Source organism: Telmatherina bonti (assembly GCF_933228915.1).
Source record: "Telmatherina bonti genome assembly, chromosome: 17".
NCBI classification, from domain to species: domain Eukaryota; kingdom Metazoa; phylum Chordata; class Actinopteri; order Atheriniformes; family Telmatherinidae; genus Telmatherina; species Telmatherina bonti.
This window is the reverse complement of record NC_136615.1, coordinates 33,572,139-33,596,788: the sequence shown is the minus strand read 5'-3', so window position 1 is coordinate 33,596,788 and position 24,650 is coordinate 33,572,139. Positions and strand designations below refer to the sequence as shown.

General features: G+C 44.5%; 1 protein-coding gene across 1 annotated transcript; it reads right to left on the bottom strand.

Annotated features, from left to right (window-relative positions):
* Nucleotides 1–2,382: 2,382 nt before the first annotated feature.
* Nucleotides 2,383–23,925, bottom strand: fpgs (folylpolyglutamate synthase). Its single transcript, XM_079256267.1, has 15 exons — nt 23,795–23,925; nt 21,160–21,288; nt 21,024–21,077; nt 20,731–20,795; nt 18,366–18,480; nt 14,822–14,899; nt 14,671–14,732; nt 8,934–9,036; nt 8,725–8,802; nt 8,501–8,648; nt 5,808–5,891; nt 5,583–5,733; nt 4,484–4,559; nt 4,334–4,400; nt 2,383–3,440 (listed from the first exon to the last, which is right to left on the bottom strand). The coding sequence occupies exons 1-15, from the start codon at nt 23,804–23,806 to the stop codon at nt 3,064–3,066; spliced, it is 1,599 nt and encodes a 532-aa protein (XP_079112393.1). The 5' UTR covers nt 23,807–23,925; the 3' UTR covers nt 2,383–3,063.
* Nucleotides 23,926–24,650: the final 725 nt, after the last annotated feature.

Genomic DNA, 24,650 nt, shown 5'->3' with positions numbered 1-24,650 from the left:
CCATGAGCGTCCAGAAAGACAGGATAGTTTATGGTTGGAGGAGAGAATACTTCACTATGAAATCTGCTTCATCTCCATGGAAACTAACAGGACCTTCATGATTCATTTCACACAATGTGGCAGAGTCATGTGAGAACACAGCAGGTTTTTTGTTTTTTTAGCTGGAATGAAATGTTTAAACAAAAAATAGCAAAGCAACACAGAGGTCATCTAGAGGAAAGGACGGAGCAGACTCCCATTGATACTGGATAATGTCAATCTACTCACAACATTAAAAAATAAAAAAAAATCTAGTTCAACTAATAACTTTTTTCAGATAAACGTTTAGAAAAGAGACATTCAATCCAATCTTTTAACTACACCATATTTAGGAACTATTTTTGTTTTTTCTTCTTCACAAACACTTTTAACTTGCGGCATTTTTTCTTGGATTTTCTCAGTTTGAACTTTTCCAATGTCCTCCAGACGGACAGACAGTAACAGTGTTTTCTGCAGACGTAATTCATTCAAGTTCTGGCTTATTGTTTCTGACTGTTACAAACATATAGCTTCCTCTTTGGCAGTTCATCTCCAAGGCTGCAGGATGTAAAGAAGTTGTCACATGGGATGTTATGCACCTCCACGTGGCTTTCCAGTGAACACCTACATATTTCACACATAGCTGGATTTTGAATCACAGGCTATCCATATTCTTAAGCCATACTTGCAGGATTGTTGGGCGCGTACTGTCAGAAAGGACAGCACCACCTGAATGAAATAAGGCGCTGATCGACAGTAACAACCCATTTATCCCTAACATCTGATCGCAGCAAGCTTGTCTCTTTCATGTCAATTCACTCTGGCATAGCGGTTGTGATCAGATGACTTGAGATTTTATGTCAAACGTCTCTACAGACTTACAGTACAGGGGGAAGAAAGTTTATCCCCAAGAAACACCTGAGTGTCTGTGTATGAATGTCTTTTCTAAAGTATTAAAAACATAAATAAGCAATCAAAATAAAGTACATTGAAGAGACATTTTTTACTCTAATCAGCAGCTTAGAGAGATGTGTCTGGGTCAAAATTACCCCCAACATTATCTTTGTGTACAAACACTGAACAGATGTTAAGATACACATCACAGTCTTTCAGATTTCATTTAGAAGTTCAGGAGCCCAGAGGAGGAAAGGTCACAAATTTTCATGTATAAAAAAGGAAAAGCAGTAGTTTGTTCATCACAAAAATTGAAACGGGTCAAATTGACCTGTAACATCATATAAAGGTTAACTAGTTGATCAGGGTGTGACACCATGACTTTCTAAGATTGAAGTTTTTAACAATATTCTACTCTTCTGAAACACGGCATTTTGGGTTTTCATTATCTATAAGCCATAATTATCCAAATTTCAAGGACTGAATATTTGAAACGTTTCACTCTATGTGTAATGATTCATTTCACACAATGTAATGAGTCTATATAATATATGGGTTTCACATTCTGATATGAATGAACTTTTTCATGATATTCTAATTTTTCTGAATTGTACCTGTAAATACACAAACATACGTGTACATAAACATACACACAGAAGCAAAGCCACGGTGGAGAATTCTCTCGGCGACGTACATGTTTAAAGCCTTCCTGCCGGGATGGCCCACGAAACAGAAACACGGCGACATTCCTGAGGATATGTTCACTACTTAGCGTGTAAATATATCAAAAGATCAATAAAAGCGGAATTAGATAGAACTAATGAGTACCTGAACCTTTGGGAGACTTTAATCCAGTTATTTTAGTTCTTAGAAGAGTCAACGTGAATGTCTGCAGCAACAACAAACTCCAGCATGAAATTTGAACAACTCCTCAAACGCTCAGCCAATCAGAGTAGAGCGGAAGTACGATCCTATTGGCTGGAAGGAGACAGTCGATTTAAAAAAAATAAAAGAAAAAACTTTATTTATACATTGAAACGAACAGAATCAGTAACGGTCGGGAAAGTAACGTTAATAATAATAATAATAAAAAATACTATATAAACTACGTTACATCATAAATCAAGTGAAATTTAGCAAAGCTTGATCAGATTATAAATCAGATTTAGTTTTGAAAAATAAACGAGTAAAATTGCGAATAATTTAGCTATAAAATGTCTTTGTGCCGAGTTTAAAAACGAGGTTCAAGTGTTTGTACTGAAATAAATTTTATCTCCTAAATAACCCCCCACCCACACACACGCCTATAGCTCCTGTATATATGTATACTTTATATATATATGATGTACACACACACATTCAATATATAAAATATACAAATTTAACACAACACCCAGTCTATTTATATATTTAATCGTCTTTCTTTTAATGGTTCAGATTTAATCTTTATTTAAAGTTCCATCTAAGTGCTTGTTATGTGAGGCGTACAAACAAATAGTAAAAACAAGTTCATTTTTATGTGAAGGTAGAAGTCCAGTACCATTCACCACCAGACACATACGGTGTTTTATCATTTAGATTAATGCTCATTTAAACAGCGACTAACAGGCTGGATTTGATTGGCACTTCCAACTGTTTTATCCATAGTCCAACAGTGATCTGTAATTACTGTCAGAATATTTACACCAAACTGCCCTCCTGTCACTTACTGGCAGAATAAAAAGAGGAAAACTGAAAAATAAGTTTCTCTATAAAAAGAAAAGAAAAAGTTGAAAACAGAAGGGTTTAAACCAGGAAGTCATTTCTGGTCCCATTAATCTGCAGGTTCTGAGACAACATTGTGAAGACCGTCCACCGGCCACTGTATGGCTGATCCAGGGACATCAGTGATAAAGCGCACGCACGCACGCACACACCTCTGCTCAAGTAAACACATTTAGCTTCAAGTACGACTGAACACATGAGCTCTACATTTTTGTGCACTCTTCTGTAAGGCTCTAGGTGAGGATGAAGCTGCCGTGATGAGAAGGTAACCAAGGCAACAATGGTGGTGGGTGGAGCTAAGCCCGTTCAGGTACACCCCTAAAATCACCACCTACACCCCACTTCCTGTCTGGTGGATACGAGCTGACTTCAGTCACCAAGTCCACTTCACTTAGAGGACTCTGGGTCCAGGTGTTTGAGGACTCCTCCCACCAGATGGAGGCTGCCAGTGACCAAGACGTGGATCTCAGCTGCCTCCCGGAGAGAAGCTGCTTTGGCCGTGATGCTGGGTTTAACTGCTAAGACTCTTTGTGCCGACTGCGTTAAGACAGCGTCCTTTCCCTGGGTGATCCACTGCAGGGCGCTGAGGATGCAGGGGAAGACCAGGGTGTCAGCAGCCCTCTTGGGGACCATCGGCAGGCTGCCCTCGATCAGCAGCTCCGAACCGTTCTGATAAGTCTGGCTGTTGTGGAGACGCCAGCTCCTCTCGTTGTCCAAACATCGCGTCAGCATGTTCTCCACCGACACGTTGAAGTTCTGCTGGTCTGAAGAGTCAGGAGCAGAGAAACGTCTGATGAAGATCTTGATGCACACATTGTTTTCTCACATTCTGTGGTTTTATCATCATCCATCAAGTCGAGACGCTGAATAAAATCTAAATATCACTTAATGATTATTTCATATGGAAATGTGTTAAAAGAAAAAACCTTTCGGATTTGACTAAAGTTAAAAAAAAAAAAAAAAAGCAAATAACTTCGTTTTTCTGAAGAAACGAGAAATAAAAGGAAATTCTCAGTTTTAACGAGAACAGGAACAACTTATTGGCATTATTAACAAGTCATCACTGAATTTAATCACTTATAATAAATTCACCTCATCTCAATATGAACATGTAAAAGAAGATCTGAGCTGGACCAATCACTATGCTTTTCCAGGTCACTGTGAGGCATTATTGTTGACTTTACTGATGAACTTGTGAACTTTACATGATCAGTAAGATTCTTATTGTTTGACTTTCACGACAAACTTTACTGCATCTCTGCCAGAAACAGAGGAGGACAGTGTCCTCTTGGCTGGATTGCAGCCAAAAAAGCTTTTTCCTCCTTTTCAGACAGAAATTTCAGCTCACTTCATCTGCGGCTGACAGTCAATCTAAGCCCTCTGATTGGTAGAAAATTGACAGAAGATGGCTAATTTGATGAAAATGTGATAAATAATAGTGTTATCATGGATTTACCATCAAGAGTCTCTGAATAAACACTACATGTTGCGGCTGGACTGTAAACCTCCTGGATGGATAGAAATGTTGGAAAACCTGCGTAGATCAGCTAAAGAGTAACCTAAACACCACAATTCCCCCCATAGAGTTGAACGGTGGAGGTCTAGTGGAGTTTTAAGATGTCCGCTTTGATAACGACATGCATACTGATGATCTCACCTGCATTACAGGAGGCGATGGCTTCTGTGATGTTTGGACAGAACACGGCAAAGTCGAACTGAGACGGCTGACAGGACAGAAAATGGAGCAGAGAGCGTTTGTGTTACTGGGCGAAACAACTCTTCACATTCATCCATAGAGATGCCTCACCTGCAGCAGTTTCAGCATGGCAGCACTGTCTCGCTCTCCCGTGGCGTTGAACAGCAGCACTCTGACCACTGGACCACTGAAACACAGACGGATGTTTGAACCCTCTGACAGTAATCATGTGGCATCCTGCGACAGAGTGGCTCAGAGCGACTGAAGCAGGAATTCATCAGAGAATACCATAGACTGTATATAGAGATGGGCGGAGCCTCCGTGACGTCACCTGTAGGTTTCTGAAGAGCTGAATTGAAGCTCAGTGGGCGTTCCTACCATTGCCATCTTGGCAGGGGCATGCGTGTCGTCTCGCCAGGAATATACAAGTATGGGCAAAGAGGTGGAGCTGAGAGGGGGGGCTGTGAGCGTCATGGTGGATGATTGACATCAAGCGAAGTCTGAGCTTTCTGTAGCTAAGAGCTAACCTGGAGATAACAGGAGCTAACCAGCTAACGGAGGTAAGCGGGCTAAAGCTAAGTCACGTTGTTAACCGGCTAAAAACCGCGGTTGTTCTACGTTCTTCTTACTTGAAGCAGGAAATTGGGTACCTGTCAATCAAAAGGACACGCCCCTAAATATGCCGAATTTCGAGATTAAATTACTTTAAAACGGGCGAGTTAGAAAAAAATTCACTCCCTCCACAGTTGTCATGAAGGTAAACCTGACCTATTAAACCTAAAATGGATTTTTGAACCAGGCTGTAAAGATGTTTATTTCTGCTGTAAACATGTTTATTCCTGCTGTAAACATGTTTATTTTCACCGTAATTGTGTTTATTTTTGCCGTAAACGTGTTTATTTTTGCCGTAAACGTGTTTATTCCTGCTGTAAACGTGTTTATTCCTGATGTAAACGTGTTTATTCCTGATGTAAACGTATTTATTTCTGCTGTGAAGTTGGTCTTTTTAACATGGGAGTCTATGGGGATTTGCTCTGTTTTGCAGCCCCTAGTGGATGAAGGAGGAACTGCAGTTTTAGACACTTCTGCATAGGCTTCACTTTTAACCGCCGGAGGCTCCGTCCATCTTTCATATACAATCTATGGAGAATACACAAGTTCTAACAGAATCTGTTACAGGAAGCAGAGGTGATGCGAGGGAGATGCTGACCTTGCGTTCCTCTCATGCTGGGCTGCAGTCTCTCTGAACCAGTGCACGCAGGCCTGCATGCTGCGCTTGGTGTGAGCTCCATCCAGGAAGTAGGTGACTGCTCCATGCTTCAGAGTCTGGCTCCTGCCAGGCCATTCTGTCTCTGACAACCCTGATACCAAACACAGACTAGAACCTCACTGGAAGATGCCAGAAAACCCGGAAACGCTGCTGGATGAGACTCACCTTTCACCATGACGGGGCTGGGGCTGAAGGGACTGGCCTCAGGTACTCTGGAGTTCTCCAGATTGGCCGAGGGAAACGTTTTATCTGTTAAAGACAGACGCGTTCCAGGTGAGACACAGAAACAACGCCATCTCCACGTCTCTGTCCAGACTCTCCAGAGAACAGGACGTTCAGGAAGTCTTCAGACCTGCCATGTTGCAGCTTTCTGCTAAAATCCAAACCATGTTTTCCTCCAGAACAACAACACAGAGGCAGGATTACAGAAGCAGTGAAGACAGACCTAAACCATCACACGGACACAGGAATTCACAAACTCAGTGAAAAATTAAATGAGCAGGTGTGTGAGAGCAAAGGTAAAGGAGAGAATAAAGATGGAGGAGATAAATAAAACAGGAAAAGTTTGATCTACACAGAGAAGCACAAACCTGAAAAGTTGTTCAACTTTATTTATAAATTACTTTTCATACAAAAACAGCTCAAAAGGAGGCAGTGGCTCGGGTGGTAGAGCCGCTTGGTGGTTCGAGTCCTGCTCCACTCATATATACATATGTGTATATATGCACACTTATATAGTTTTCCCTAATTTTCTGAACCGCCTGGTCCAGCTGAAGCTCGCCGGGAAGCTGGAGCCTATCCCAACCAATCACCAGCTCCGTTCCACGAAGGCCGGTGTCCTGCAGGTGTCAGACGACACACTGGACAGGTTGCCAGTCCATCACAGGTCCGCACAGAGACAAACAACCCTTCACACACACACACACTCACACTCACTCCTAGAGACAGTTTAGAGTAACCAGTTAACCCAACATGCATGTCTTTGGATGGTGGGAGGAAGCCGGAGAACCCATGCGTACACAGGGAGAACATGCAAACTCCACACAGAAAGGACACGGTTCAAGCCTCGCCCCAGCCAAGACTCGAACCAGCAACCTCCTTCCTGTGCTAACCACTACACCACCAGGAACAATTCACAATAAGACCATGAGAGTGCAGTTGACCCTTCCTCCTCTTGGTTTTTAATGGCCTTTGCATCCCCCCACAGATGCAACACCTGTCAAACCTACAGCATTTTCTGTGGTTTTGCAACACCTTACAGGGACCACAGGTGTCCTGCAGGTCTTGGATGTTTCCCGACTGGAACACACTAGAGTCATCAAATGGATCTCCAACAGCTCGTTGTTCTGCACAAGTCTTATAATGACCCATTCGTTTGAAACAGGTGTGTTTCCACATGGAAACATTCAATCCCTGCAGGACCACAGTTACTGACCCGTTGCGCTTTGGATTGATGGTTTTAATGGTTTAGGGGGTTGACCTGTCCATGAGTCGTATACCCTTAGTGTCCAGTATCTAGTAAAGCTAGAAAATACTGGAATAAAAATGTAAATTCATAGAAAAACTACGAAAGAAAATCTCACATTTTTGCCTTGGCATTTGGTCTTAATGGGACTTTATTGTAGGTTTAAGCTCTGATTGGTGGAAAGTCTGACAGGAAGTGTCTTCATCATCATGTCCAGGTGAAAATAGAGGTCTCTTAGCAACATGGTAGTGATGGTGATGAAGATGTGATAAATAATGTTATCATGGGTCACTGTGAATAAACACTACATGTTCTGTCTGGATATAAACCTCCTGGATGAAAAGAAATGCTGGAAAATTTCAGTAGCTCACTTACTGGGTGAGCTATCTGCAACAGTTTACCTTACGGAGTTACACGCATAGACTGTATATAAAAGATGGGCGGAGTCTCCGTGTCGTCACCCGTAGGTTTCTGAAGAGCTGAATTGAAGCTCGGTGGGCGGTTCCTACCATCACCATCTTGGCAGGAGCATGCGTGTTGTCTCGTCCGGAAAATACAAATATGGGCAAAGAGGTGGAGCTGAGAGGGGGGCTGTGAGCGTCATGGTGGATGATTGACATCAAGCGAAGTCTGAGCTGCCTGTAGCTAAGAGCTAACCGAGCTAACCTGGAGATAACAGGAGCTAACCAGCTAACGGAGGTAAGCGAGCTAAAGCTAAGTCACGTTGTTAACCGGCTAAAAACCGCGGTTGTTCTACGTTCTTCTTACTTGAAGCAGGAAATTGGGTACCTGTCAATCAAAAGGACACGCCCCTAAATATGCTGAACTTTGAGATTAAATTACTTTAAAACGGGCGAGTTAGAAAAAAATTCACTCCCCCAACAGTTGTCATGAAGGTAAACCTGACCTATTAAACCTAAACCAGGCTGTAAACATGTTTATTCCTGCTGTAAACATGTTTATTTCTGCTGTAAACATGTTTATTTCTGCTGTAAACATGTTTATTCCTGCTGTAAACATGTTTATTCCTGCTGTAAACATGTTTATTCCTGCTGTAAACATGTTTATTCCTGCTGTAAACATGTTTATTCCTGCTGTGAAGTTGGTCTTTTTAACATGGGAGTCTATGGGGATTTGCCCTGTTTTGCAGCCCCTAGTGGATGAAGGGGGAACTGCAGTGTTATACACTTCTGCATTGCCTTCACCTTTAACCGCCGGAGACTCCGTCCATCATTCACAGACGGTCTATGGACGGTGCTACGGACACTGCTGATAAAGGAAGGTCAAAACAGAGGTCTCACAGCGATACAACAGCGTTAGCGATCTTTTTTATGATTTTTATCAATCAGGTTTAAGCCTGCTTTAGATGATCAGTGACATGTTGCAGACATACCTGATCCGCATCTTCTCTGCAGCCAAGTGTGGCTCAGCTGGAGGGCCAGGGAAGCGTTAAAGCGCTGGTGCTGACCTGCCAGGCCCAGATGCAGAGGTCCACAGTCTGCCTGGTAGTCCTCCAGTTGTGGACACACCCACAGGGGACACTGCAAGGACAGGACAGGACAAAAGGTTCATCTTCCCTCAGGGAGCCATCCCTGATGACAGAACATGGAAGCTTACGGAGATCTCTTTGGCCCGGTCTCGGAGCACAGCCATGGCTTCTTCTGGCTGTCTGACGGTGAAAGCAGGAACCCCCGGCTGCAGACGTGCACATCAGAAAACAAGACACAGCTAGTAAATAATCCTGGACAAATATCAGACGGTAATAAACTAAATCTAACGTCCGTGGGTTAGTAAACAAGTTACATCCTCATCGTCACATTCCACACCTTGAAAATGCCTCCTTTCTGCCAGGCGATCTTCTCAATGGTGTCTCCCAGAATCTGAGTGTGGTCTATGCCCAGGGAGGAGATGCCACACACCCACGGCTTCCTATTCACAAACATAGATCTCATTTAAACATCATCATCAAAATTCTCCATCTCTGCACACACTTGCCTGTCTGTGTAAAGATAAACTCCTGCCTTTTCCTGCAGGTTGGTCAGAAATATGACATTATATTGTAGACAAAACTCTTTTTATCATTAAAAATTCTTTTAGAAAATTAAAGTTCCATTTCAGGTTTAGAAGAATTTAAATGATTAAAAAAAATATTAATCTCTGAAGTAAAAATTAGATAATCAACTTACAAACTATTCTACATCATCCATTTCACCAGGACTTCATTCAGGGTAAACGGGGGACAGGCTTCAGGACATTTTAGAACCTGGTAAGACCCATTTTCCCTCCAGAAACGCCTCAATTCTAGGTGTGACAGATTCAACGAGGTGGAAACATTCATCAGAGGTTTTTCTCCAAACTGAAATGAATCGCACAGTTTCTGCACATCATGATGAGAATCTCCCGTTCCACCTCATCATGATGAGAATCTCCCGTTCCACCTCATCACCATGAGAATCTCCCGTTCCACCACATCACCATGAGAATCTCCCGTTCTACCACATCATGATGAGAATCTCCCGTTCCACCTCATCACCATGAGAATCTCCCGTTCCACCACATCATGATGAGAATCTCCCGTTTCACCTCATCACCATGAGAATCTCCCGTTCCACCACATCATGATGAGAATCTCCCGTTCCACCTCATCACCATGAGAATCTCCCGTTCCACCACATCATGATGAGAATCTCCCGTTCCACCTCATCACCATGAGAATCTCCCGTTCCACCTCATCACCATGAGAATCTCCCGTTCCACCTCATCATGATGAGAATCTCCCGTTCCACCACATCACCATGAGAATCTCCTGTTCCACCTCATCACCATGAGAATCTCCTGTTCCACCTCATCATGATGAGAATCTCCCGTTCCACTTCATCATTATGAGAATCTCCCGTTCCACCTCATCACCATGAGAATCTCCCGTTCCACCACATCATGATGAGAATCTCCCGTTCCACCTCATCACCATGAGAATCTCCCGTTCCACCTCATCATGATGAGAATCTCCCGTTCCACCACATCACCATGAGAATCTCCTGTTCCACCTCATCATGATGAGAATCTCCCGTTCCACCTCATCACCATGAGAATCTCCCGTTCCACCACATCATGATGAGAATCTCCCGTTCCACCACATCATGATGAGAATCTCCCGTTCCACCTCATCACGATGAGAATCTCCCGTTCCACCTCATCATGATGAGAATCTCCCGTTCCACCTCATCATGATGAGAATCTCCCGTTCCACCTCATCATGATGAGAATTTCCTGTTCCACCTCATCATGATGAGAATCTCCCGTTCCACCTCATCACCATGAGAATCTCCCGTTCCGCCTCATCACCATGAGAATCTCCCGTTCAGTCACATCATGATGAGAATCTCCCGTTCCGCCTCATCATGATGAGAATCTCCCGTTCCGCCTCATCATGATGAGAATCTCCCGTTCCGCCTCATCACCATGAGAATCTCCCGTTCCACCTCATCACCATGAGAATCTCCCGTTCCACCTCGTCACCATGAGAATCTCCCGTTCCACCTCGTCACCATGAGAATCTCCCGTTCCACCTCGTCACCATGAGAATCTCCTGTTCCACCTCATCATGATGAGAATCTCCCGTTCCACCTCATCATGATGAGAATCTCCCGTTCCACCTCATCACCATGAGAATCTCCCGTTCCACCTCATCACCATGAGAATCTCCCGTTCCACCTCATCATGAAGAGAATCTCCCGTTCCACCTCATCACCATGAGAATCTCCCGTTCCACCTCATCACCATGAGAATCTCCCGTTCCACCTCATCACCATGAGAATCTCCCGTTCCACCTCATCACCATGAGAATCTCCCGTTCCACCTCATCATGATGAGAATCTCCCGTTCCACCACATCATGATGAGAATCTCCCGTTCCACCTCATCACCATGAGAATCTCCCGTTCCACCTCATCATGATGAGAATCTCCCGTTCCACCTCATCATGATGAGAATCTCCCGTTCCACCTCATCACCATGAGAATCTCCCGTTCCACCTCATCATGATGAGAATCTCCCGTTCCACCTCATCATGATGAGAATCTCCCGTTCCACCTCATCACCATGAGAATCTCCCGTTCCACCTCATCACCATGAGAATCTCCCGTTCCACCTCATCACCATGAGAATCTCCCGTTCCACCACATCATGATGAGAATCTCCCGTTCCACCTCATCATGATGAGAATCTCCCGTTCCACCTCATCACCATGAGAATCTCCCGTTCCACCTCATCACCATGAGAATCTCCCGTTCCACCTCATCACCATGAGAATCTCCCGTTCCACCTCATCACCATGAGAATCTCCCGTTCCACCTCATCACCATGAGAATCTCCCGTTCCACCTCATCACCATGAGAATCTCCCGTTCCACCTCATCACCATGAGAATCTCCCGTTCCACCTCATCACCATGAGAATCTCCCGTTCCACCACATCACCATGAGAATCTCCCGTTCCACCTCATCATGATGAGAATCTCCCGTTCCACCTCATCACCATGAGAATCTCCTGTTCCACCTCATCATGATGAGAATCTCCCGTTCCACCTCATCACCATGAGAATCTCCCGTTCCACCTCATCACCATGAGAATCTCCCGTTCCACCTCATCATGATGAGAATCTCCCGTTCCACCTCATCACCATGAGAATCTCCCGTTCCACCTCATCACCATGAGAATCTCCCGTTCCACCTCATCACCATGAGAATCTCCCGTTCCACCTCATCACCATGAGAATCTCCCGTTCCACCTCATCATGAAGAGAATCTCCCGTTCCACCTCATCACCATGAGAATCTCCCGTTCCACCTCATCACCATGAGAATCTCCCGTTCCACCTCATCACCATGAGAATCTCCCGTTCCACCTCATCACCATGAGAATCTCCCGTTCCACCTCATCACCATGAGAATCTCCCGTTCCACCTCATCATGATGAGAATCTCCCGTTCCACCACATCATGATGAGAATCTCCCGTTCCACCTCATCACCATGAGAATCTCCCGTTCCACCTCATCATGATGAGAATCTCCCGTTCCACCTCATCACCATGAGAATCTCCCGTTCCACCTCATCACCATGAGAATCTCCCGTTCCACCTCATCATGATGAGAATCTCCCGTTCCACCTCATCATGATGAGAATCTCCCGTTCCACCTCATCACCATGAGAATCTCCCGTTCCACCTCATCACCATGAGAATCTCCCGTTCCACCTCATCATGATGAGAATCTCCCGTTCCACCTCATCATGATGAGAATCTCCCGTTCCACCTCATCATGATGAGAATCTCCCGTTCCACCTCATCACCATGAGAATCTCCCGTTCCACCTCATCACCATGAGAATCTCCCGTTCCACCACATCATGATGAGAATCTCCCGTTCCACCTCATCATGATGAGAATCTCCCGTTCCACCTCATCATGATGAGAATCTCCCGTTCCACCTCATCACCATGAGAATCTCCCGTTCCACCTCATCACCATGAGAATCTCCCGTTCCACCTCATCACCATGAGAATCTCCCGTTCCACCTCATCACCATGAGAATCTCCCGTTCCACCTCATCACCATGAGAATCTCCCGTTCCACCTCATCACCATGAGAATCTCCCGTTCCACCTCATCACCATGAGAATCTCCCGTTCCACCTCATCACCATGAGAATCTCCCGTTCCACCACATCACCATGAGAATCTCCCGTTCCACCTCATCATGATGAGAATCTCCCGTTCCACCTCATCACCATGAGAATCTCCTGTTCCACCTCATCATGATGAGAATCTCCCGTTCCACCTCATCACCATGAGAATCTCCCGTTCCACCTCATCACCATGAGAATCTCCCGTTCCACCTCATCATGATGAGAATCTCCCGTTCCACCTCATCACCATGAGAATCTCCCGTTCCACCTCATCACCATGAGAATCTCCCGTTCTACCTCATCACCATGAGAATCTCCCGTTCCACCTCATCACCATGAGAATCTCCCGTTCCACCTCATCACCATGAGAATCTCCCGTTCTACCTCATCACCATGAGAATCTCCCGTTCCACCTCATCACCATGAGAATCTCCCGTTCCACCACATCATGATGAGAATCTCCCGTTCCACCTCATCACCATGAGAATCTCCCGTTCCACCTCATCATGATGAGAATCTCCCGTTCCACCTCATCATGATGAGAATCTCCCGTTCCACCTCATCACCATGAGAATCTCCCGTTCCACCTCATCACCATGAGAATCTCCTGTTCCACCTCATCATGATGAGAATCTCCCGTTCCACCTCATCATGATGAGAATCTCCCGTTCCACCTCATCACCATGAGAATCTCCCGTTCCACCTCATCACCATGAGAATCTCCCGTTCCACCTCATCACCATGAGAATCTCCCGTTCCACCTCATCACCATGAGAATCTCCCGTTCCACCTCATCACCATGAGAATCTCCCGTTCCACCTCATCATGATGAGAATCTCCCGTTCCACCTCATCATGATAAGAATCTCCCGTTCCACCACATCATGATGAGAATCTCCCGTTCCACCTCATCCCAAAGCTGCTCTGTTGGATGTAGATCTGGTGACTGTGGAGCCGTTGGAGGACAGTGAACTCATCGTCATGGTGGAGATGATGTGAGCTTTGTGACATGGTGCATCATCCTGCTGGAAGTTTCTATCAGAAGATGCTACACTGTGCTCAGAAAGGGATGGACATGGTCAGCAGCAGGACTCAGGTAGGCTGTGGAGGTTAAACCATGTCATGCTGGGACTAAGGGGACCAAAGTGGGACCAGAAAACCTCCCCCCACCATTCCACCAGCAGCAGCCTGAAGCGTTGATCCTGATGGCAGGATGGATCCATGTTGTCATGATGTTTCCAGCAGATTCTGATCCTACCATGTGAATGTGGAGCTGAACTGGAGACTCATCAGAACAGCAACGTTTCTCCATCTTCTATTGTCCAGTTCTGGTGAGTCTGTGTGAATTGTAGCCTCAGTTTCCTGTTCTTACTGACAGGAGGGAACCCGGTGTGGTCTTCTGCTGCTGGAGACCATCTGCTTCCAGGCTGGATGGGTTGTGTCTTCAGAGATGATGTTCTGTAGATCTTGGTGGGAACCAGTGCTTACTGGACTTCCTGTTGTCTTTCCATCATCTCCAACCAGTCTGTCCATTCTCCTCTGACACCAACCAGACATTGATAAACTGGTCTGACGCCTTATCTGAGGCCATGTTGCCATGACAACCAGCTGGATTGCAACGTTTTGATCGAGCTGCTTCTTTGTCCTCTGAGAAGACTAATAAAGCTACACTGTTAAATATTCTGGTAAACTTGCCGCTGGAGTCTTGTTTGGAGGAAACTGCGACTTGTTCTCCCAGAGGAGGAAGAAACAGAATCGCTTTGCAGGAATCAGTACAGTAGAGCTGTTTTTAATCATTTACAACTTCCATCTTCACTGCATCTCCTCACAGTTTAGCAGCAGCAGCAGCAGTCCAGTACAGGCTCAGCTGGTCACACTTTCTTACCTTATAATGTTGGTGCAGTCATACGCTCCACCTATACCAACTTCAACTACAGCCAGATCCACCTGAGAACAATCACCAGGTAAGCTTCACAAGTCATGACATTCAGAACCAGTCTGGATGATTGGTTTGCTCTGAGTCTCATCTCGCCTACCTTCTCCTGGAGGAAGATGTGAAAGGCCAAGATGGTGAGGAAACGGAAGTATGCCGGCATCGTCCCGCCATGTGCTTCCTGAGGAGGTCAGAAAGAAGATTAAATGAATGGAAATTAATAGAAAGTAATGAAAACAAATCATCACATTCTTAAAACAATGGCCTATGTGCTTTTTCCCCAAAAGAATAATTTGTTGTAGATTTCTTGTTGACTTTTTGGTGTTTTTAGAAAACCTTGAAAAAATTACTTTAGTCATTATTTTAAGAGTGATGAAATTCATGTCAGATCTACTTGAGAAAAAACTGCTGTAATGAAAAAAGTGACTGGAAAAATATTACACAAACTGGTGCCAGTTAAAACGGTGGAGAAGAAGCCTTTTTCATCAGTTGTGTCCGCTCTTTACATGCATAGAAACCAGAACAATGATCCTCTTCCTGTTCGTTAACAACACAACGTGAGGAAAGAAAAGAAAAAGATTGTAGAAGTGCAGCAACCGGACCATCAGTGCCGTGACAGAAACATGATGGCGGAGCTGGAATTTGATGTGTAACCCCTCTGTAGTGAAAGCTAGAATAGGAGCCATGCTTTCTTTTACAGTTCCCCTGTCCACTAGGGGGTGTACAACATCTTGTGATGCTTGTAACGGGGGTTACTTAAGGGCAGGGATTTAATTGAACAGGTGTAGTGAATGGGAGAGTCGCACAGTTTTTCTGCTGTACTTTGATCAGAACCCTTTTTCACACCATTTATGGAGTTTGTTATGTTTTCTGAAATGCAAACAAGTGGACAGCAGAGAAAAAATAAATACAAACGGCATCTTACAACATCAGAAAGGAGTGGTCACTGTTTATGGAAGTACATGTAGTAAACTTAGCAAGCCACTGCCAACCTGTAGCGCATTGTGGATGGTAATCGCTACAGCTAGCACGTGGAAGGACTTCGATGTTGTTTGGGGAGGTGGGAAGGAGAGCACTGATGCGGCTCAGAGGAGTGAACTCTGAACCCTGGCTGAAATGGGTTTCCTCCGCAGGGTGGCCGGGCTCACCCTTAGAGATAGGGTGAGGAGCTCAGTCATCCGGGAGGAGATCAGAGTAGAGCCGCTGCTCCTCCACATCGAGAGGAACCAGCTGAGGTGGCTCTGGCATCTGGTCAGGATGCCTCCTGGACCTCCCTGGTGAGGTGTTCCATGCACGTCCCTCTGGGAGGAGACCCCGGGGAAGACCCAGGACACGCTGGAGGGATTATATCTCTCGGCTGGCCTGGGAACGCCTCGGGATCCCCCCCGCAGAGTTGGCAAATGTGGCTGGGGAGAGGGAAGTCTGGGCTTCCCTGCTTAGGCTGCTGCCCCCGCGACCCGACCCCGGATAAGAGGAAGAAGATGGATAGATGGACAGATTCCCACCTCTATTCATTAGTCTGAATTATTTTCACATGGACCTGCTCTGATCTCTGGTTCCTGCTCCGGTTCCAGACTTCGCTTGCCTCTGGATTTTGATCTGGTTCCTTCTCTTTCCATTGTGGCAGTTTTCCAAAAAACAGATATCCATCCCTGACAGGCTGTTAGCATTGTTAGCATGCGCTACCAGGATCGATACCATTCTTGACATGGATTTATTACCAATCTCATCACTGAACACCTGATGTCTCATCTCTTCTCTCGGGTGATAAAACGCCAAATAGTCCATTTGTTTCTGACAATCCGAACTTTGATCTCCCCCTCTGTAAATTTCCTGGATGCTGATTGGACGATAAGGGACAGACGAGGTGTATTATTGCACTTTGCACAGCAGGATCAGGTGTGCAAAGTTTAACACATGGTGATACGCGTTTGGCTTTCAGACTTTTCTGATTCGGTGATGATGTCTTATTTCACATCAGGCCCCAGGCCTCTGTTCGGGGTCCTGGTCTCCGCCAAAACATTTCATGGTCCGTCAGTGTGAACTTTAGGAAACTTAGTATGAATCTGGAGACCCTCATCCACTGACATCTGAATCAGGGTCTCCAGAAGATCAGCTGGAGAATTCCTCATGCTGGGATCAGAGTACTATTTGTTTGCTTCTGCAGGTGAAAACTAGGAAGGGTTCAGGATGATCTCATAAGATCCATCCTCCTTTTGGGGTCCTAATTTTACCAATCTGACCCCAAATAAACGAGTCATAGTCCAATAACTGGGTGAGAGAGTAATGGACACATCTTTTCCTTTCAGTTTTTTTTGTGTTGCACCTTGCTGTGTTATGTTCAGGTAAAAGCATTTTCAGTCACCTTGCACATAAAATGTGATCTATAAATAAAACTGCCTCGCCTGAAGGGTGCGGCTTGACACGCTGCTATCCATCGATTGGTGGAAAGAATCACCACTTCCCGTGTGACCACGCAAAAAGAACAAAGTAGATACAGCTACATGTTTAAATACAGGCTGGATTTTTTGTTTCAAACCACTATGAAGTAGGACTGCTCGATTATGACAAAAACTATAATCTCAATTATTTTGACTGAAATTGGGATCTCGATTATTTAACACAATTATTCAGTATCTTTAAACAACGCTGCGCGTCGTGGTGTTCTAGACTCCGTGTCGTGCATTATAACCGTCTAATGGACGGTTCAGAGTTGTTTAATCAGCTTATATAGGAACAATTTTACGTTTTATACCAAACAACCGCTGTCAGGCTGCAGCGCGTTTCTCTCATTCACCTGTTAAAAGACGGCTGATCTGAACCAGCTGGTTAACGCGTTGCTATGGTAACGCCCCGTAATGGAGAGATATTACAGTGTTTAACTAGCCGAACTATGTATAGGAAACTAATGCAGCCAGTTGTCACTGACAATGGTATAAACTATGTTTATGTGAACTTCCACAACCTACTGCAGTTATTCTACATTGACCTGCAGCCGGAGCCGACTGAGACTGGCCGCCTGGGAGTGCTTTAGGACGGGAGAGGCTCCCGCTGCTCCTTCCTTACAGTAACTGCAGAACAATATGTGCCTTCAAGTCAGTCGCCAAAACACCAGAAAAGTCTCTAATAACTCCAGTAAAAGTTGCTAAATTTGTCGCTTTTAACAAAAAAAGTCTCCAGATTTAGCGAGAAAGTCGCCAAGTTGGCAACAGTGTCTGAATGAAAGCAAAGCAGCTGTGGGAGGAGTTTGGAGTCTGTGCCAGAACTGGAAACGCTTCATCCAGCAGGACGAGCTTCATGTGTCAACTGGACCCCCAGCTTTTCCAGATGCCTCTGAACATCTGTGGGATCAGCTTCTAGTACTTGGACTGGTTTCAGATCCCTGGTGACCTCCACACTTCTATTTTAATCAATGAAAACCACCATCTGTTCTGTGACCAGTGTCACATGAGGCTCATTTTCTCAATTACGCCACGTGGTTCTAATAACGTACAGCACCACAAAGGTTCTGTTCAGACAGGAGAGAAAGACATGACTGGTTGAAATGCTTTCCATTTAAAAGAATTAAATTCACTACGTGAACTGGATGAGGGACTGGACGGGTTCTGTTTAATACAATCAGATCTGGACCGAGTTAGATGATCTACCTTCGTCTCATCCAGCCGTCCGTAAACCTGCCAGAAGTATTTGGTGAAAATGTCTTTTCCAATGGGCTGCCCGTTGATCCGGATCCTCTCCCTGACCTGGACCAAATGTGGAGAGCTGCAACCAGAACCAGAGAAGGAGGGTTATAAAACTATAAAGTCAATCAGAATGACCATGGGTGGGAAGAAACATGAGGTGGACCGATCAGACAAAGACTTCTATTCTGACTGGATCTGACTGGCTGGTTGGAGTCTGATAAGTCTTATCAATGTGGATGTAAAACCCTCTGTTTGCCTCGGTGTTATCACACTGCTAACTTAGCCGTTTACCCGTTATGCAAACATAGAAACATGTGATGAACTTTTTCCCACCTTTCAGCCAGCGTTTGTTCAGAACAACAGCAGTAAGTGTATGATGAGCTGCAGAAAGTTGCAGTATACGTCTGTATCTTTATCTGTTTAGTAGAAGCTAAATGTGGCTAGTTGAAGCTAATCAGCAACAGACCAAAGCTAACGTGACATTTTAAGTATAATAATTATAGATATAATTATAAAGTACAATAATTTGTATTGAATTTCCCTTTGGGGGTTAGTAAAGTATTTTTAATTTCATTTCATTTTGCACAGGTTGGAGTGGTTTCTAGGCAATAAAAACATTTCCTATAATGGTCTGCATACAGGATGGAGAGTGTCGTGTGGTCTGTGGAAAGTTGCAGGTTTAGTAGTCCTAGTGGCCCCTTAATGACCTATAGGCAGTGTTGATGACATTATACTCATTTACAGCATTGGGAAAATAAAACAAGATAAATTGGATTATTTTTCACACCATAATCATACCAAGAAAATCTAGAATTGCGACATCCTTAATCCAAACCAAAGTAGGATCATCTGATTTGATTAGACTCACAACGTCCTCCTAAACAACAACACTAATACAGTTCCTGGACAAACTGCAGGTTTGAACCCACAAGAATGGAAGAAAAGGAGGAAGACATCTGACATTCATGCTAAATCCTTAAAATGTCTCGAACTCTGGTTGATTGTTGGACGCAAGGCTTCAAGACTTCTGGGAAAACATAAAGCTGCCTCAGAGACAGAAAATATCCAGGGTTTAGAAGTAATCCTGATGCTGTTTAGTCACATCACATGACAACATTCGTAGTCTGACTGAGAAGGGATGGTCTCATGTCCTCCCTTCCCTAAACCAGCAACAGGATGTTGTCATACACAGCTGGAGGATCGCCTTCAATACAGACGCCAAACTTCCTCCTGAACCAGAGGAAATCTGCTAAAAACTCCTCCCACGTTTATTTCCAAACACCTCCAACATGTTTGTCCTGAAACACGCCCCCTCGTCTGTCCTGAAACACGCCCCCTCGTCTGTCCTGAAACACGCCCCCTCGTCTGTCCTGAAACACGCCCCCTCGTCTGTCCTGAAACACGCCCCCTCGTCTGTCCTGAAACACGCCCCCCGTCTGTCCTGAAACACGCTCCCTCGCCTGTCCTGAAACACGCCCCCCGCCTGTCCTGAAACACGCCCCCCCCCCCCCCCCCCCCGCCTGTCCTGAAACACGCCCCCCGCCTGTCCTGCAACACGCCCCCCGTCTGTCCTGCAACACGCCCCCCGTCTGTCCTGAAACACGTCCCCCGTCTGTCCTGAAACACGTCCCCCGTCTGTCCAGAAACACGTCCCCAGTTTGTCCAGAAACACGTCCCCAGTTTGTCCAGAAACACGTCCCCCGTCAGTCCTGAAACACGTCCCCCGTCAGTCCTGAAACACGTCCCCCGTCTGTCCTGAAACACGTCCCCCGTCTGTCCTAAAACACGTCCCCCGTCTGTCCTAAAACACGTCCCCCGTCTGTCCTGAAACACGTCCCCCGTCTGTCCTGAAACACGTCCCCCGTCTGTCCTGAAACACGTCCCCCGTCTGTCCTGAAACACGTCCCCAGTTTGTCCAGAAACACGTCCCCCGCCTGTCCTGCAACACACCCCCGCCTGTCCTGCAACACACCCCCCATCTGTCCTGAAACACGTCCCCAGTTTGTCCCGAAACACGTCCCCAGTTTGTCCAGAAACACGTCCCCCATCTGTCCAGAAACACGTCCCCAGTTTGTCCAGAAACACGTCCCCAGTTTGTCCAGAAACACGTCCCCCGGCCTGTCCTGAAACACGTCCCCCGTCTGTCCTGAAACACGTCCCCCGTCTGTCCTGAAACACGTCCCCCGTCTGTCCTGAAACACGTCCCCCGTCTGTCCTGAAACACGTCCCCAGTTTGTCCAGAAACACATCTCACTTTTCTCCTGAAACACGTCCCACATTTATTAGGGAACCACGTGTCTAACAGGGATCCTGTGGTTCCCAGTTTTACCTGTAAAATCCAGTATGGAAGCCGTAACTCCTCAGGATGTGCTCAGTAAATGCGCACGTTGATCCCTGAAAGACAAACAAACACACATGCAAGCCTTCGTCAAACAGCAGCAGGTCCTTTTCTTTGGTTCATGGACACGTGTGTGAAAAGCTGTTTGTGTGACCTCCTGGTCTCGAGTTGCGCAACAGAAGATCAACGTTTTAGAAAAGATTCATGAGATCAGACAGATTATCATCCATCAGACTGGGAACCAGGTGGTCCAATAAAACACTGAATGAAACCCAGCTGCTCACCTTGCCTTTAGTTCCGGTGACATGAATGATATTCAGATGGTCTAGTTCCTCCACCTTTGAAAACACAGAATGCTGATGAAACCCGTAATGATTGGAGATGTCCCTGTTCTGTGAGATCATGTTGTTATGGACTCACCGTAAGCCCAGCTCGCTCCAGGAAGCCTCTCATGGCCTGCAGCTGCAGCTGAGGGTTGCCCCTCTCCCGTCGGACCTGCTCCAGAGCGCTGGAGTTGGTCTGCAGTGTGTTGAGGGTGCAAATGGCATCCTGGCAACACAAAGAGGAAAACACTCAGAACAAGCAGATGTAACACGGCCCAGGCAGCAGGATTTGTTCTGGTGTCACAGAAACATTCACTGGGACACCCAAACGGAAAGGAGGTCATTTTAGAATCATCTTTAGAAAAATGTAATTACTAGAACTTCACTGTTTCTTTTTTCCTTCTGCAAAAAAGATGTGTGCAAAGCCATGTTCCTATCATAAACTGTATATAGAGAAGCTTCCGTGACGTCACCCGTAGGTTTCTAAAGAGCTGAAATGAAGCTCGGTGGGCATTTCCTACCATCACTATCTTGGCAGGAGCATGTGCGTCGTCTCACCCGGAAGATACAAATATGGGCAAAGAGGTGGAGCTGAGAGGGGGGCTGTGAGCGTCATGGTGGATGATTGACATTGAGCGAACTCGAAGCTGCCTGTAGCTGAGAGCTAACCGAGCTAACCCGGAGATAACAGGAGCTAACCAGCTAACAGAGGTAACCAGCTAAATACCACGGTTGTTCTACGTTTTTCTGACATGAAGCAGGAGATTGGGTACCTGTCAATCAAAAAGACACGCCCCTAAATATGCCAAACTTCAAGATTAGATTACTTTTAAACAGGTGAGTTAGAAAAAAATTCACTCCCCCCACAGTTGTCATGACCTATTAAACCGAAATGGATTTTTAAACCAGGCTGTAAACATGTTTATTTCTGCTGTAAACATGTTTATTTCTGCTGTAAACATTTTTATTTCTGCTGTGAAGTTGGTCTTTTTAACATGGGAGTCTATGGGGATTCGCTCTGTTTTGGAGCCCCTAGTGGATGAAGGGGGAACTGCACTTCCGCATAGGCTTCACTTTTTACCGCCGGAGGCTCCGTACATCTTTCATATACAGTCTATGGTTCCTATCCAGCCCCATAAGACACCTTCGACCCCTGATTATTGGAGATCGCCTCAATCTACTCTTCAACGTTCCTGCCTGCAAACTGCTGGCGATTAAAAAATCAGCTCTACAGGAATCTGTTTCCATCTGAGATTAAAAACATTGTTGCAGCCATTTCAGTGATGCATAAAACATTAGTGTCAATACTGGAATTAATGATCGCTCGACGATCCAGAACGAACATGAGACATAAACTCAGTTCTTTGACTCATCCCATATTAACAAACACACTGATCTGCATCTCAGCTTGATCAAACATTTACCGCCCTGCAAGGTGAAATCTGGACAGCAGGGCAACTCACTTTAGTTCAGAAGCCACCATACCGCATAATTTCATCCCAAGTGGGAAGTCTGTTTGCTAACAGGTGGATGCAAATTTCCATCATAAAGTTTACTATGTTGGCAAAAGTGACATTAGAGAAACAGATCGGGATGTCCTTCACAACGTTGTTACATAGCAGATTATACTGATCAGAATTACCTCCAAACAACTGATAATGTCAAGAAACCAAACTTTGTAGGGAAAAGTTGCTGCTGATAAAACTATAACGTAATTTTCTTTGGTCAAAACAACAAATTTGCAAGTACGATAAAAAATAGAACAAGTCCCCCTGCCTTGGAAATGTCATATTTAAACAAAAAAGAAAAGAAAAAAATCTCATGTGGACGCACTTTTACACTTTTATTAGCAGTTTATAATATGAGCAGTTAATTATATGTCATTTTTACTCTTACAAAATTCATTTGACAGACCAGGTAGGACCATTTGGCTGACCGTTTCTGGCCCCCGGGCCGTATGTTTGACACCCCTGCTCTATGGTATACACAGCTGAAGCATATTACACAACATGAGCAAAGATTATCCATCCAGGAGGAGGGACAGCTCTGGACCGGATGGGTCACTGGCCCAACACAGAGACAACCATGCACACCAAGCATGTTAACAATTACATTTTCATTTCATCAGCAGAAAACAAGCAGTTTAAATTCCCCCAATGTCTTGTTAGGAAAAACTTTTATCCTCTTGCTTGGTCTTTAAAATAAGATGTTTTCCCCAGCATGCAGAATTATTATGTAATGGCAACCTGTGATGGACAATGGTCATCAAGGTCTGGTATTTTATGGATCAAACCAGTACTGGCTGCTTTGCGGCATTGGACATGTTTTGGATTCAATACCACATAAACACAATCAAATCTGAGCTGATTCGGTCTCATAAAGTGGAAACTAGGTGCAAACTGCAACTAAAACATGGTATGACAGAGAAAGTTGCCGCCACGTGTTTTTACAGGAGCACTTTGACAGAAAATAATCCAGAGAATTAAGGAATGAACGTTTTCCATTACACTGTAATTCCCCACAGAGCAGTCATTCAGCAGAAAAATACTCATTTCCGAGCTTATGGCAACCCTGAAAAGACTGTGCTGCTGTCAGCCATGTTTCTGTGCATATTCCACCCGTACAGGTTTAATAAGTATCACAGAACTTATTCCACTACTGCAGCTGCCTGCATGGAGCTAGCTTGTTAGCAGCCAAGTAAAGCGAGCTTCGTTGGCGCTGTCACGGCGTACCTGGTACTCCATTCCCGGTAACTGGGGTGCCGTCTTGGTGCTGTGGTATCTAGTTGTCAAGCCCGCCAAAGTGCACACCCGGTCCCGCTCTCTGAAGACAGCGGAAAACCCGGAGCTCCGTAACACACGCGACAAACACGCCATAGTGATGGTTTCAGATGTCACAGGAAGCGGCTACCAAATTTGGGACGCTGTTTACACATGCGTAATGACGTCACGCCACTCCCCCACACAGCGCCAGTTATCGTCTGTCTGGAGAAACACAAATACAAAAGTAAAAAATAAAAAAAAGATTTTATTTTTTTTAATTAAAAAAAAAAAATAATAATAATAATAAAAAATAAAAAATTATATATATATATATATATATATATATATATATATATATATATATATATATATATATATATATATATATATAAAAGTTAAAAAAAAAAAAGAAAAACGAAAAAAAAAAATCATCTGTCTGGAAAAATAAATAATTAAATAAATAAAACAAAAAAAATGAAAATAAAAAAGTTATCTGTCTGAAAAAAAAGTGAATAAAAATAATAAAAAATGGATAAATAAAAATAGAAATAAAATTATCATCTGTCTGGAAAAAACTTAAAAATAACAATTTTTAAAAAATTAAGAAAAATAATAAATAAATAAAAATTTGTCTGGTATCAACATTGTTGATGAGCTTTTTTTTTTTTAACTGTCAAAAGCACGTTTTTATTGAGAAATTCTGGTGACTAGTTTGTGCGTACTAGTGGTCATAAACACAATGGGCAGCGGAACATATATATCTATATATATCTATCTATATCTATATATATATATATATATATATATATATATATATATAGATATA